Here is a 15,361-nt window from a genome sequence, read left to right as displayed (position 1 = left end):
GCAGAGAGGCAGGTGGGGGGTGGGGGTGGGGGTGGGGGAGCAACCTCCCTGCTGAGCAGAGAGCCTGGTTCGGGGTTCTATCCCAGGATCCTGAGTTCATGACCTGAGCCGAAGGCAGAGGCTTTAACCCACTGAGCCACCCAGGCACCTGGTGTCTTTTTCCTTCATCATATGCTCCATATCCTCTTCCATTTCTTCAAGTATATTAGGAAACCAATTTTATGTTATGTATCTGATATTTCTAAATCATTAGTGTTTTGTGAGTCTGATTCTATAGTTTGTCTGTTGAACTCTTACTCAGTGTTGATTGTTTATTGAGCCCATATTCCTTGGAATTTTATCTCTGAAAAATTTTTAAGACCTGAATTTAAAACTCAATCCTTCAGGGAGACGTTGTTTCTTTTATCGGACTGCTGATGCTATGATCAAACGCACATTACTTTAAGTTTGCAGCTTGAGAGGGGATGATGGGTGGGAGATACATAGGTAATGTGGGTTCTAGCCTTAAATCAGCTACAAAGCAGCCCTGTGGTTAGGAATAGACAGGAGAGATTTTCTGTTTTGTTTTGTTTTGTTTTCCTTCAGCATTACGGGGAGAGGCAGATCTACTCTCAGTTTTGCTCTGTGGAGCAAGGTTTCTTCCTAGTTCACCTACAAGGATGTTCCCTTTGTGAGTTCTGGGCTTTATGACTCAGTCTTGGATTTCACACACACACACATACCCAACCTCGGCCCTAGGCTTTCTTTTCTGCCTGCCACCAAGCATAGCCCATTCTTTGCATCCTAGAAGGACATCTAGTCCACCATGTGACCTGAAGTAGAAACCTCCATGTTCTTACATTGGTTTCAATAGTACACTTTTGCAATGTTACAGTAGAGAGAACACAGGAAATTATTCAATTCTAATTTCTGCTTCACTTATAATTAGAAGTGTGTACAAGAATTTAGAATAGAAAGTAAGAATAAACAAAATGGGTGAGAAACTGTTATATAAAAGGAATGGACAGTAGAACCAAAACAAGAGAGTCTTGTAACAGGCATACATCTAGTAGTTAAAGCGTGTTTGTGAATAGAAAAATATGTCATGGAGAAATAAGTTAAAAGACATGGATTCCAGCAATAGTGTGACTAGTTTGTCATCGACCAGTCATTTTGCCTCTCATTGCTTCAGTTCCTTATTTGCAAATAAAAAGAATAAGGCCTTTTTGACATGAAGGTTCATGATAAGGATTAAACATAATAAGGTATGTGGATTTATTTTGAAGAGTGTAATGCAATATGCAAACATAAATAATAAAGTTGTAACAAATACTTTAACAAGGTTGTGTCTTTTAAAATCTGTTCCTATGTATTTGTTAAAGGGAATAATTTTTTAGTCATTACATAGTTCATTGTTCATTAATTCAATCAAACATTTATTGAGCATTGCCTCTGTTCTAGGTACGTTGCTATGCACTGGATTACCCTTCTTCAAAAACACACAATTTATTAGGAAAAACAACACATACACAACTAATCTATTTTAAGTGTCCCTGAAAGTAATAAATTCATCTCTTTAAAACAGTTTTAAAATTCTGATTTACCACTAGATCTAGACTTCCATCAGTCATTCCCAAGCAGTGTTCTGTAATGAGAAATTACTATGTGCATAATTACACACAATAAAACATATACATCGGGTATTGTGATTATGAGACAAAATAGCCAAACCAAACCTTATTGAGGCTCTAAAAGTCTTAAAAACTGTATTTTACATATCATAAAAACCCATCTTTTCATTTTTACAACCTCCCCTAAGTTTCAAGTTAAAGGAAATGAATGATACTATTGTTTTATGTCAATGACCAACGGTAATGAAGCATTCAGTAGCAAAAACTAAATGCTCTGAACATATTAAAAAAAAAAAGCAATTTACCACTAAATAAGGCATGCTGCTAAGCAACCTACATGGGAACATTTATCTGCCTTCTTTTGGTTTTCCTGGAACACTTAATTATATCTTCTTCATTTTATCAGTAAGTGTGGGGTCACAAGTCTAAGGTAAAGGGGTCACAACTCAAAATCTACATGATGACTTCTGTTTATTTTCTCATAAAAAAATAATTTGGGTAACTTTTCCTGTAAATGTCTTCTAATTTAACAGTGGAATCTTAAAACCAATTTCAAAGATCAAAGCACAAAAATTATTTAGGTATTGATCTTAGCATAAAATAATGTCAATAATTATAAAAGATGAATTAAAAACCCTTAGAATGTGCACTGTTTTTAACCTATTAAATTCACAATGTTACAAACTATTATTTACTTGAACTGCATTATTAGGTATTCATATTCACATACTCAATTAAGAAAAAGTTAGCAAGCCAAGATTACATTCCCTGTAGCATTATTTTAAATTATAATGAGCAATCACATAAAACTCTCTACTATTTCTCTAAAGCAATTATTACTTTGTCTTCATAGTGTTGATCTAAATCAGTGATCAATGTGTTTGGACTTTTTATCTTAAATCTTTATCTTGTTTATAATACTTTCCTTGAGTAAGATAAATTTAATTTGTGAAAAACTCTATTGCACAATTTTAAGTAGGAGATAATTTGGCAATACTTATGTTTAAAAATATTTTTTAGCCAGAGGAGTGCCATATAATATAAAAAACTGTTGTTCTGAATTGTTTGTTTAATATTACCTTTTGATTTTAAAATGGGATATATGTGGATTTATGAGGAAGCAAATCTTAAAAAGACATTAGGTAAGAAATGCAAATGCTTTGTAAATCTATTTAATTATATCTTATTTACAACAATAATTCAATAAATCAACTTTTAAAGTGCAGGTGAATGACTTTGTGTCCTCATTTTGCTATTAGGAGGCATGTTCGTGGCAGAAGATTTGGTTCCAAATAGCAGGTTATTTGAAGGATAATTTTGCTATCTGACTATCCTCATATCCTGTCCCCCTTGCCCCCTGCCCCAAACACACACACACACACACACACACACACACACACGTTCTTATTTTCTGATACCCTCCCTAAAAGTACATTCATTGTTTCAGTCAGAGTATTTTTCAATATATTTTAACTTAGCTGTGTATGTGGGAAGTTATATAAACAGACCCAAGAAATACTGGGGATTAATAAGTTTTTTAATAATTTATTTTAACTGGGCTGACCTTGCTAGACCACAGTTCTTCATAATTGCAGTCATCTGTAGAGAGATGTAAAAATACAAAAAATGGAAGAGAGATCCCATTAGATGTGGTCTTTGTATTCTGCAGATCACTTACCACAGATCATGAATGAAGCTGAATAATATTTGAGCAGTATCCTATTTATTCATAAAGCTGAAATCCAAACTGTAAATACAGCAAGCGCCACAGAATGGTGTTGATGAGGATTAAATGTGGCTTCTGCAGTAACCGTACACATAGCATTCCACTGGACACTTGGCTTCTCTAAGAAACACTCCTGTGAGTCATTAACATTTTACAGAACTTGTCTCAGACTCTAAAGGTGTTCCCGTGTATTTCAACTAGTCAGTTCAGTATTAACAACTAGGATTAATCATGACACTAAATGGGCAATCTATGAAATTATTATCTCTGCTTCCAATTTTACTCTAAAAAAGCACTATTGAGTAAATTAAAAAATTTTTTACTTTTAATTGTCCAGAATTAGCCACGATCATGTGAGTAATAATATGCATTTTCTATTCAAGATATAATTGGATAGAAAAAATACTTAGGGGTTATGCTGGATAATTTAAGTGGGTTTAATATAGTTTACTGTTAATTATTTGAGGTATAATTTATGTTCTCAATTCCTAAATGTATTCATTTTTATAAGGAGAGATATGATATATTGCAGACACAGAAAGTAAATATTTAGAGATAGACTCATGAAGCATTTTATTCTCCTTACAATGTTTTGTGCCTATAGAGGAAACTAGAGGTAAAGGTAACTATAATCTAATAACAGGTGTATAACAGGTAAAGGTATGAATATCTAATGATTCTCCATTGAGTCAAATTTAAACACTCATAAAGCATGTATTAGTTTGAGATTTTTATTTGTTCATAAGAGAACATTACTCCATATAACATTTATTTCTAAGAACGAGCCATTATAGTTAACATAAAATATATGTCATTATTCCCTGACAAGTAACCCAAATTTTTTATTAAATTCTTCTGTCTTTTGTGCTTAATGTTTAAATGAAATATACTTTTACTTCATAACTTCTAAGAACTATGGAATATGTTTAAAGTTTTACAAATGTCTTTGTTTTATACTTTACATGAAATTTTTTTAAGTATTTGGAGTCACTTGGATTTTTTTAAATGAATCTTAAAGTATAAACTATTTTCTCTGTGTTTTTAAATTAAGTATCCATTTTTTTAACTTTTTCTTTTGAACTCATTTTAGATTTACCCAAAAGCTGTAAGGTAACATTCATTTCTACAGAAAAAGTCCTCAGATTAAACAATGTTTGCAAAAAGTTAAACTCTGAGTGGTCCCAGGATTTAGCCAGTTGAAGACCTTAGTTAATCCTTGAACTTTGGAGATGTTCATCCACAATAACTACCGTGTAGGGCAACCTAGTGTCAACAACAATTGAGGGGCAAAGATAATTTGATTGTGTATGCCACGCAGATCCTCTATAATCCAAGTGAATATGATTTTTGGAAAACATTTCTTTTTTCTAAATTTTAAAAACAGTTTACTTTGTTCAGTAATTCCAGATTTGACTTAATTTCACTGTCTTGAGAAATCTATACTTTAAAGATAGATATACTTGCTGCTTCTCAAAAAAAAAAAAAAAAAAAATTAAAGTGAGTTACTCCCTGACCCCTGCTTCCTGATATGTGGGATATTCAAAAGATAGATGTCCTTTCCCCCTCCAAGGCTCTTCATGTTTCTGTGGAGGCCTGGTTTGAAAAATCGTTTCTTTTTGTGGACATCTCAGACAGAGGGCACAGATTCAGGCTGATGCTAGAATTCTGACCATAGCTCGGCAGAGAAGCTGTACATGGCAAATGTAGTTGGACTTACTTGAACAGACAGGGCATGATTGAATGTTTTAACCAGTTACGTATGTAACCTGGTTCTCTCCCATTATAATAAGGTATTATTTGTCTTTTCTTTTCAAAGACTAGATGAAGATATTTAACAAAGAAATCCTTCTACCAACTTTTTCAGTAATTGCCAGAGCAGAATAAATGCATAAAATGAGCTTAGGCCATGAAGCATTTTTATGTTTAAATCTAAATTTTCATCTCTAAACATCTCTATTAACACAGCAGATTTGAGTTGCAACCATCCTCCTAATAAAATGTGAAACCTTTAAGATTGTGAAGCATTTGTAAATAATGGATCCTTTAAATATCCCTGAACTTTATTCTAAAACTTATAAGGAGAAATAGTAATTGCTTTATATAACCACTGATACCATTTTAGCATTTGATGAAGATGTTAATTTATGGTTGGTTAGCAGTTTATGGCTGTCATTAGTTTTTCAGTTTGGTCCACATTAGAAATCTATTTTTCTTTTTTATTTTAATCTGAGACAATTATATAAAGATATGGTTATGTTTTATCTAAAATGTATCATTCTACTATAGCATTTCAAATTATTCACAGATCATAGTTCTTATATGTGCATATATGAATTTAAAAATACAGCAATAAAATGCTTGAAACAGATCATAAATTTGCTTCATATTTTATTGCATCTCTGAATCAGGTTGAGAAGACAAGGGCAACTATGGTCTTTGGGAAAGAATTAACTCTTTCCCAAGCTGGAAAGGAGAATGATATCACAGTGTGCATAATTAAAGCTAACTCCCCATCAAAGCATCCCAGAGGCTTACTTGTAAGATAGGCTTGTCTATCTTATTATATATGGTGGGGAGGGGGGGTCACTGCAAAATCCTCTTTTCCTTTGCAGTCTAACCTTCCCAGCCCAGTTATTTCTCTTAAAGTTTCTAATCTGTATTTCTATATTGCCAGAATTAGAGAACACAGGGGAAGGGAAAGAAAGAAAAGTCACACACACACTTGCATATGAACTCAGGGGTACCTGGTAATTTTGTAACAGTCCAGAAATCTCCTGGATCCTATTAAGACGAGTAATTTAGATAAAGTGGTAGAATTTAACCCAAATTAAACCTCAGGAAAAGCAAAGAAAGAGTTTCCCAGCTTTGCTAGGAAGCAAAGAGCTCTTCGAGGTTTAAAACTAGGGCGTTTTTTGCAGAATTCCTAGTTTTAGCAGGGCTGTGGGGTGTTCCTGACAAGCCTGGCATCTGGACGAGAACCCACCTGCCTTGGGGCGCAGGGGACAACTCGATCCTAGTGCTACCTCTAGAAAGAGAGTTTGAGGCAAAGCCTCTGAACTTCGCTTTTTGTGCCAAGAAACTTGGAAGCTGGATGTTTCTGCTCACATAGAAGGGGCTGGGAACCCAGTCTAGGGGAAGCACTGGGAGAACGGGAGCTCTGTGGCTGCGGATACCAAGTCCCTCCCAGGGCGCAGCTCGAGCAGAGCAGCGCGGTGGGCACGTGTATGGTGGATGTTCTGTCTGCAATCTCTGGCTGGTTGGGGAAAGGCTCCTTCCCTTCTCCTGCTCTCCCAGGTCCCCAGTACAAGCATTTGCCCTGCCCTTGGAGTGAAACAGACACCTGGTTTTTCAGCACAACCTAGAGAACCCTGGTTCTAGTAATCATATACCCGTGGATCAGGAGAGCCAGAGATCCAACGGAAGGAAAAGGTCTCTTAACCTGAGAATTGTTTTTGCTCTTAAACTTAAGTTATTGTCTCCTGGTTCCCTCCCTCCTCCTCGCCTCCCCTCCTTCCATCTACTGTGCCCAATGTCTGATTTAAAAGGGCAAATTTAAATCAACTGCACCTCATTGGCTTGGCAAATCCAGGGGCATCTGAGTTATAAGTGCCAACGCAGAGCGCGCAGGAGACCGGCTCATTTATTTTGCCCACACAACAAAAAACTGTTAATTGATGTAAAGTTGCTTGGCACGTGGATAATTTAATCTGGCCTGCATTTTAATTAAAAGAAAACTTATTTATGTTTCCGATGTTTACGTCTTGCAATTTAATTTTGTTTAGAGGCACTGTTGTAGAGTTGGTACCCCCCCACCCAACACACACCCCACCACCACCACTTCCCCCAACTGAAGCACAGTTTCATTAAAGGCTTTGGTAAGCAGACTCCTCTGACCAGGATTCATTACCTCCTGCCTTCCAGGAGCACACTTTCGGGTCTCCACTCACTCTGACGCTCCACCCGGCGGAGCCGCCACCGTGTGCTGCGAGCCGGCAAGTGAACTCTCATCATTATTTTTCAAAGTCTGGGAAGTGCATTATCCTTTTTCCTAGTGGTAATTAGTTACCATAGCATCTAATACGTAAATGTGCCCAGAGCACACCATTAACAGTTAAACGGAGGATTCAATTTAACACATGATTATATCTTTCATAAGTCATTACATTGGAAAAGTCGGTGCTACTCATGCTGGAGCAATCTTGGGGTCCGGGGCCCGTGGAAAGGTTCGGTTCTAGAGTCCAAGACCAAGAGTGCGTGGAGAAGGGTAACCTGTGAGCCTGGGCCCTCCCTGGTGAGCTGTCGGCAGTAGGGATGGGTGGTGAGTGGGATAGAAGGGAGAAGAATTTAAGCTCAACACAGGATCTTGGGGGGATGCCCAGCTGCGCAGAGTGGAGAATGCACCACAGAGTGCGCGCGCGCTCGCACTCACACACACACACACACACACACACACACACACACACGGTGGGGAGGAGATACCGGGGGTAACTAGCAAGATCTTCAGAGATGATCAGCTGCTGGTCCTGTAGGAGTCCACGAAGAGGTCCGACGTTTCTGTAGGTCCTAGTGTCAAACTGGAGAGGGGACCTAAGTAGGAATTAAAATTTAAAGAAGACAATTGAAATTAGAGAGAAATTAGAGAAGCAAACCGGTGGAATAGAAGGCCAAGTGGGACCCAAGTGGGATCCTTGCTCCGCCTCATTTGCCTACTTTCTGTTCCCTAACAGGCGGGATGTAGCAGGATGGCTCCCGGAGGGACGGCTCGCGAAAAGCGCCCTGAGGTGCGGTGGGTGTGGAGCGGGCTCCGAGGCGGGGCAAGGTGCTCTGGCGGTCTGGTACGCCTCCGGCTTGCCCGCCAGCCTGTCCGCTCGGGCCACAGGACAGTTCGGCAAGACCACAAGGCAGCCCCTGCTGCTCAGCTTCTGGGGCCCGATGTGCATGCTCGGGTCTGGAAGTACTTCTGGGGCCCACAAGTGTGGGGGCCAATTTTTCAGAGTGGGCCGCAATTCAGGACTCAAATCTCAGCAAGGAGACGGCGCCGGGGGTTCGCCAGGTGGGGGAAGAGCTGTTTCTCCAACCATCGGCTTCCTTCTCTAAAAGCTGCTGCTGAAGAAACTTTGAAAAGTTTGAGGCCCTATGGAGGGCCACCTAAGTAAATCTCGGAAACCCCTCCCGTTCCTTTCAGATGTCCTATCTTTATTCCTAGAACCAAACGCTGGCCCACTCCTGGATTGGGAAAGAGAATTGATTTGTCTTAAATGACCAGCATGAGAATAAATATTATTAACCCTGCTATTTTTAATAATTGTGCCCATTCACCTGACATTCTCAACACGCTCTCCCTTTCCCAACCATTCCAAGTCTCTTTCAGGAGTAAGACTGAAGACTAAATTTTTAAAGAGTGAAGGAAGGACGAGCATTTCTTTTCCTCCTGAAGTCCAAGCTTTGTTATTTGTACAATTTCTAATAATAGTTGAACAGTACAGAGGTTACAGAGTAAGTATTTCAAGGAGGTCCTCTTAATAAGGAGAAATATTAAGCAGTAAATCTTGAGCAAGTGTATACCCTATATTGCTAATATGCAAAAAAGAAAAAAATTCAACTTATGGTGGCTGTGGTTAATTCCTAATCAGAATGATGGACAGCAGGGCCAGAACAATACAAACTAATGGCTGTGTTGCTGATCACTTTACCCCTTGATTAAAGACACCCAATTATGGCGCAGAACAGTGTCGTAATTATGTTTCTTAATCACATCCAGGAGGTTTAATTGCCTTAACGATGTGTTTCATTAAATGAATTTAGGTATTATAGTCGACAGTTTTCATACACAGTTGTTTTCAAATTAACATAATATTAGACATCGTCATGGAAATTGTTTTAATAATCATAATTAGACGCACCCAGGCTTTGTCTGGTAAATGCTGAGAGACGGTCTCTTCCTGCCCGGGGGCTGCCCTAGTCTGTTCCCTCCCTCTGCCCCCACTCCCTGACTGGGAGGGCTCCAGCTTCAAGGCCCTTTGCTGTTATGTTTTCTGAAAAGTTACAGGTTCTGATTAATCTTTTTTGATGGCAAGTGGAGCAGAAAATATCCTCCCTCACCCCCCACTAAGTTTGATGTCATTTAGGGATATCATTATGAGCTGAGGCTATGCAGACAAAAATGCATGTAGCAGACTGCCTACAGAAGAAACACTCTCACCACCACCATCGCCATCGCCACCATCTCTAAAACCTCCACCACAGGAAAAATCAAGCCTTCTATAAGTGAAGACATTATTAAAGTCCAAATACAAGCCTATTCATTCTTTAATAGAATCGATTCTCAACCCAATCCCCGTATTATCCCTGAAAATGTCATTAACAAGCCACACTAGTAAGTTTTGAAAATCTCTATGGGCATTGTTTACACTTATAATTAAGCCTGGCTGATTCTCCTGTTACCAAAAAAAGTGGAAAGGCACAGTAAAATCCATTCTCATTGAATCCAAATCCATCTCTTTTCCTTGGCTTTCAGACAGTTAGAGATATAAATTTTTATTAAAACTCTTCAAAAAACTTTACCCTCTTTGATAGGCCCTGGCATGGTTAACAATACCATGGGAGGAGGAATTGCAGGGGCAGCGTGGCCTTCAAAGTTCATGCCAGCAGATGGGAACTCTGGATCTCCTCTGGGTCTCACCAGTGACCCCATTTATTTCTCTCCCAATGACCAGGCCCAGCCATCGTCCTATTAACAAGTAAACAAGTGAATACTCTTAATTGTGTATCCCTGCCAAAACTTTAGTTCCACCTTCTCTGAAACTCCTTTCTTTTTTGTTACCTTTCAAGCAAAGAGTAACACAGAAGAGAGGTGATTGCTCCTTCCACAAAGCACAGCATAATAAAATGTTTGATCAAAATATTTTAATAAAGATTCTTTCTGACATAGATACACATACAAATGGTCGTACATAGCTGTCATAGTCTGATTGACCTATTTACGATATATATCATTCTTTACACATCCAAAACCCGCCAGTAGATCCATCATAGCTCCCAACTCGCCATCCAACCTGACAAACTGAATTTGTATTATCTGCAAAGAGTGGAAAATAGCAGGACTCCATTTTTCAAAAAAAGGTTTTCTTGATTTTCATAGGACAGAAAGGCAGGCAAACAGCCATGCAAACTAAAACTGAAAGCTCACTTTGGGTAAATAGCTTCTCGCTCTTCCTTAGTTTTATTTCTTTTTAAATTTTATTTTTTTTAGAAAAATAACAAAGGATTTCACACCCTAGGCAAATCAAACCAGTCTTTTAACTTAAATAATTCTCCACAGTTAAAATAACTTATATATGTACATATATATTAAAAGCAATTAAATTAGACCTTTTAAAAATGCACAGCACAGCCTGGAAAAATATTTGCTTAGCATGTTCTTACTTATAGGATCTATTGCTGTGATGTCTTTCCCTTTTAGAATGCAAAGGAGTCCCCTTTCAAAAAAAGAGATCAATTCATTCATCAATTAAGAATACACCTTTCCTGCAATTTTTGGACTGAAGCAATTTATTAAAGCTCAATTTAAATACAGGGATGATGCAACTGAAAATATCCAGGTGACCTTTGATAAACCTAAGCAGCTCAGATACATCAATATGTCTCTTCATACTTGTTGGCAAATAAACCTTTTAAACACTTGGCACACAGTATAAGTTAATCTATAAAACAGAATTTTAGAGGCATTAAAAAAATCTGCACATAAGACCCATGACCTTAACACATGATAAATATTGTTGATGTGGAAGGGTCATTGAAGAATAACAAATAAATACCATGAATTGTTAATACATCATTGCAGAGTGAAAAGTAACAAGGTGCACATAAATATTTTTAAATGCAATTCTTTCAGCCACAGTCAGTTTTTTATATCACTCTTGCCAAAACTTTTGAGCGTTTTCACAGGATTAAAGTTCAGAGACAATAAAAAATACAAGTCTTTTCATAGCAATGTGTCTCTTTCTGGTTTTTTCCCCCCACTTAAATAAGTCTACATTTCAAGTTTTTCTCCTGGCTCAGAATCAAAATTTATTTTCAAGTGCCCTTTCTGATTTGTCTGAATGAATATTCCGTCCCACAAGCCACCCAACCCGGACTCCTCCTCTGCCCCTCAGCACTAGCCAAATTCACAATTATTAGTAGGATTAGTATTTTGCCATTGAATAAATAATCTCCACGCTTAATAACCAAGCGACTACTTCCCAACTTATTTCTTAAACTCCCTTGCGGTCTAGGCTGCCACCAAAGTTGCCACTTTTCTGAGAAAAAAAAGACATCCATACTTCATCCCAACTCCACCTCCCTCCTCCCTCCCTCCCCACCCCAAAGACGGAGATTCTGGGGATGTCAAGGCTAAAAGTCCCGTTTGTCTCTGATACTTCTCCTCAGTTCTCGCCTCTGCTTTGTTTGCTTTGCAAGTGTTTCACAACTACGAGAGGACCAAAATAAAAAGGGAAGGGGGGGCAGCTTTTCACTTTCCTCTAGCTTTTGGGTCGGTCTTGTGTTTTCCAGGGTGGGGGGGGGGTGTTTAAGGCTTCTCCGTGCACTGTTTGCAGAGGCTGGAGGAGACGCTGTTAAACAGGGCGCACTTCTCCGGACAGGAGGCGGCCGGGGGCAGCCCAGCGCTGAACGGGTAGCCGGCAGCCTGCTCATAGGCGCCAAGCGCCGGGTGCAGGGCAGCGGCCGCCGCCGCCGCGGCGGCGGAGCTGGGCAGCGACGCGGCCGAGATGGCCTGGCCCTGGTTGAGGTAGGCGACAAGACGCCGCATCTCCTCCAGGGCCTGCGCCTGCATGAGGATGTAGTTCTTGGCGAGCAGCAGCGTGGCGATCTTGGAGAGCTTCCGCACCGAGGGGCTGTGCGCGTAGGGGATGACCGCGCGCAGCTCGTCCAGCGCGTCGTTCAGGTCGTGCATCCGCCGGCGCTCCCGGGCGTTGATGTTGAGCCGCAGCGCCTTCTGCTCTTTGGATTTCTTGCTGCTGCTGCTACCGCTGCCGCCGCCGCCGCCGCCGCCGCCGCCGCCGCTGCTGCTACCCCCGCCGCCGCCGCCGCCGCCGCCACCGCCGGGACCCCCCGGGGGGGCGCTGGCGCCGCCGTGGAGGTGGGCGTTGGAGCAGCCCTCGGCCGCCTTGGCGCCGCCGCCTCCCGCGCCCGGGGAGGCCCGCGGGTCGCCGACTCCGGCCCGCAGCACCAGCTCGCAGCGGCCGTCGCTGTCGTCGTCGGGGCTCTGCTCGCCGCCGCTGCTCTCGGCCACCGAGCCCCGGCTCGCACTCTCGCCGTATTTGAGGCACAGGGCGGCCCCAGCCGGCAGACTGCTCAGGCTAGGGTCGCCCCCAACGCCGGCAGAGCCCACGAGCAGCCCGGGGACGCCCACCCCGCCGCCGCCGCCGCCGCCACCGCCTCCCGCGCCGCCACCGCCTCCCCCAGGCGGTGGCAGCAGCAGCCCTGCCCCCTCGGGGTCAGCCGGCTCGAAGCAGCCCAGGGGCGATGAGGAGGACGACGCCGGGCGCTCTCGGGGCGGCGGCGCCAGGGACAGGTCCATGCCCGGGGGCGTGGAGCGGAAAGCCGCCTCCAAGCGCTTGGCGGTGGAGGCGCTCAGGCTCTTGTGTAGAAAGAGGTCGTCTTCGCCCGCGGCGGCCGCGCCGAGGTGCAGCCCGCGCTCCATGGTCCGGCGCCGGCGCACAGCCCCGGCCCGCCGCGCCGGCCGCCGCCGCCTCGGCTGGGGAGTCAGGCGGCTCCGCAGACGCGCCCGAGCCGGGCTCCTGGGCTGGTGCGCGCGTCGGTCCCGGTGCTGCTGGCAGCCCTCTCCCCTTCTTTTTCTTTTTCGCCTTCCCCCGCGCTCTCCGCCTCCTCTTCTTCTTCTTCTTCGTCTCCAGCCGATGGTGCTGGCTGCTGGGGCTCACCATGGGCCGCGGCCCCGCATGGTGGGAGGGTGGGCGCGGAGGGAGTGGAGCCGCCGCCGCTGCCGCCGCCGCTCTGAGCCCAGCCCCGCGCCGCCTCTCCGCACCGTTTATCTTGCTTGGATTCACCTTCAAGAGATTTCCGGACCCATCAACCAGCCGCCGCCACAGACGGGGGAGTCTTTTACATCATTATCTCTGAGTAGGTTATTATGAAGAAGACTCGCCTGTTGGGACAGCGCTTTCTACCCAATCAGGTTAACGTTTTAATTAATAGGATTAAAACGGTAACAAACAATCGCAGGCGCTATCTGGCCGCGAGTCTGAATAGTTTCATTTCCCAGGTCTGAAGACAGGCAGCAGCTAGAGCTTTATAAAAGGCGCCGGCTCCATTATTCTGCGTGCCATCTGTATACACAGCTTAGCGCATATGTTTGCAAGGCGCTGGGTCCTGTTAGTAACCCAACAACTGCCTTTAGCTTGACATGTGTGGCGACTTTCACTCATCAATGAGCACACTAAAAGCCCTACTTAGAGCCGAGGATGTTCTTTGCTCCTTCAGCAAATTGTAGATCGGCGGCAAAGCCTGGGAGTCCCGGGGAAAGCAGACGCCCCCATCCGCCGCACCCCACCCCCACTGCCCTTCCCTCGCCACTGCTGTCTCATCTTGTGCTAAATTACCCTTGCGGGCGAGAATTATACTCCACCCCTGTTCGTAGAATGACTCTCATCCGGATTTGGTGATGGGAGTTTCGGGGGGGAAGTAGTGTCCCGCTGGCTTGCCCAAAATTCACCCAGGATTCTCAGGAAGAGAGCAAAGCAGTCGTCCCCCTTGAACACACTGCCTTATTTCCACCCGCACGCCCACTGCCCATTTCCTATCCGGATTGGGAAGGGGGGAAAAAAAAAAGGGAAAATGGAGAGCAACTTGATTATGCAGCCCATTAGATTAAAAAAAAAAAAAAAAAAAAAAGGAAGGGGTGCGTTTGCAGCGGTCTCCAAATAACTGCGACAGTGATGGTGATTATGAAGCATACGATTTCCTAAACGGGAGGAAACCGATTTCTCAAACTTTCCTCAAGATTAAAATCCAGTTGTTTCAGAACAGCCAACTCCACCAGGAGTCAAACCCTCTCACACACCAAGGGGGGCATCTGTGCGTATTTATTTACCCCGAAACATAACCGACAGCTAGGAAGCCATTCAGGGACCTCTGGATCTGCCTCGGTTGTTCTTGGAGGGCTAGGAAGGGGAGAGCTGTGAAAACCAGTGCTCCTTTCCGGATGAGAACTGGTACACGCGGTCCTCTCGCTCCTGAGTTCGATCTGGGAGCACATGGTATTTAGCGGCTGGTTTTCATCCTTATGACATAAGTAAAAACAATATTTCCCAACACCTCCAATAAATCTTTCTTATGTGGCAGAATTACTGAAGCCTATGAAATTTTTGGTTTCTCTGGTTTCATTAAAAACCTTTTAATTGTGGCTTTCAGAGTTGGCCCCAGGTGTTGGACTCTTTTCATTACATTTTGCTCTAATGTGATGAAATTCTAATTCTCTCCTTACCATATGGTTAAATTTCCCCACTGAGAATTAGTTGAAAAAGGAGAAATAATCTATTAATCTCTGTAATAGATTCACAAATGAGGTTCGCCACAGAACCTGTTTTTGAATGGTAATATCAGAACAGTTGGGCGCCTTATTTCATAAAGGAGGGGTGAGGACGACACAGGGGCGTCTGCATTTTCACCTGGAAAGAATGAAAAGGGGCCCAGCGGTACCTTTCCAGAATAATTGCCTGAGATTCAGTCTCCTGGGGACAGAAATACTACGCAGTCGTGGGTTACTTTCGCGCCTTCAGATTCACTGGAATCCAAAGATTGAGAAAAAGCTAGCGGGCTGCGGGAAGCTATCCAGCCCAGGACCCAGGCCGGTGGTTCTGGAAGGCTTGAGCCGGCCCACGTGTCTCACTGGGGACTTAGAAGCACGTTTACGTGCAGGGCGGCCTCTCGCTTGCCACTTGCCTCCCACTCTCCCTCCCCTGGCTCTCGCAGCTGTTAACCTCTCCCTTTAGGAAGCTAAAGACAC

At 43.0% G+C, this 15,361-nt stretch overlaps 1 protein-coding gene across 1 annotated transcript; it reads right to left on the bottom strand.

The window, feature by feature from the left end:
• Positions 1–10,210: 10,210 nt before the first annotated feature.
• BHLHE22 (basic helix-loop-helix family member e22) lies at positions 10,211–13,135 on the bottom strand. The gene has a single exon (XM_032316740.1). It carries the CDS (start codon positions 13,037–13,039, stop codon positions 11,906–11,908), a length of 1,134 nt encoding a protein of 377 aa, XP_032172631.1. The 5' UTR covers positions 13,040–13,135; the 3' UTR covers positions 10,211–11,905.
• Positions 13,136–15,361: the final 2,226 nt, after the last annotated feature.

Source organism: Mustela erminea, chromosome 16 (genome assembly GCF_009829155.1).
Source record: "Mustela erminea isolate mMusErm1 chromosome 16, mMusErm1.Pri, whole genome shotgun sequence".
Classification (NCBI taxonomy): Eukaryota; Metazoa; Chordata; class Mammalia; order Carnivora; family Mustelidae; genus Mustela; species Mustela erminea.
This window is presented reverse-complemented; position numbering and strand designations above follow the sequence as displayed.

Bases quoted from the DNA above. Each gene is read 5' to 3' on its own strand.
- BHLHE22 (XM_032316740.1), bottom strand. From the start codon at position 13,039: ATGGAGCGCGGGCTGCACCTCGGCGCGGCCGCCGCGGGCGAAGACGAC.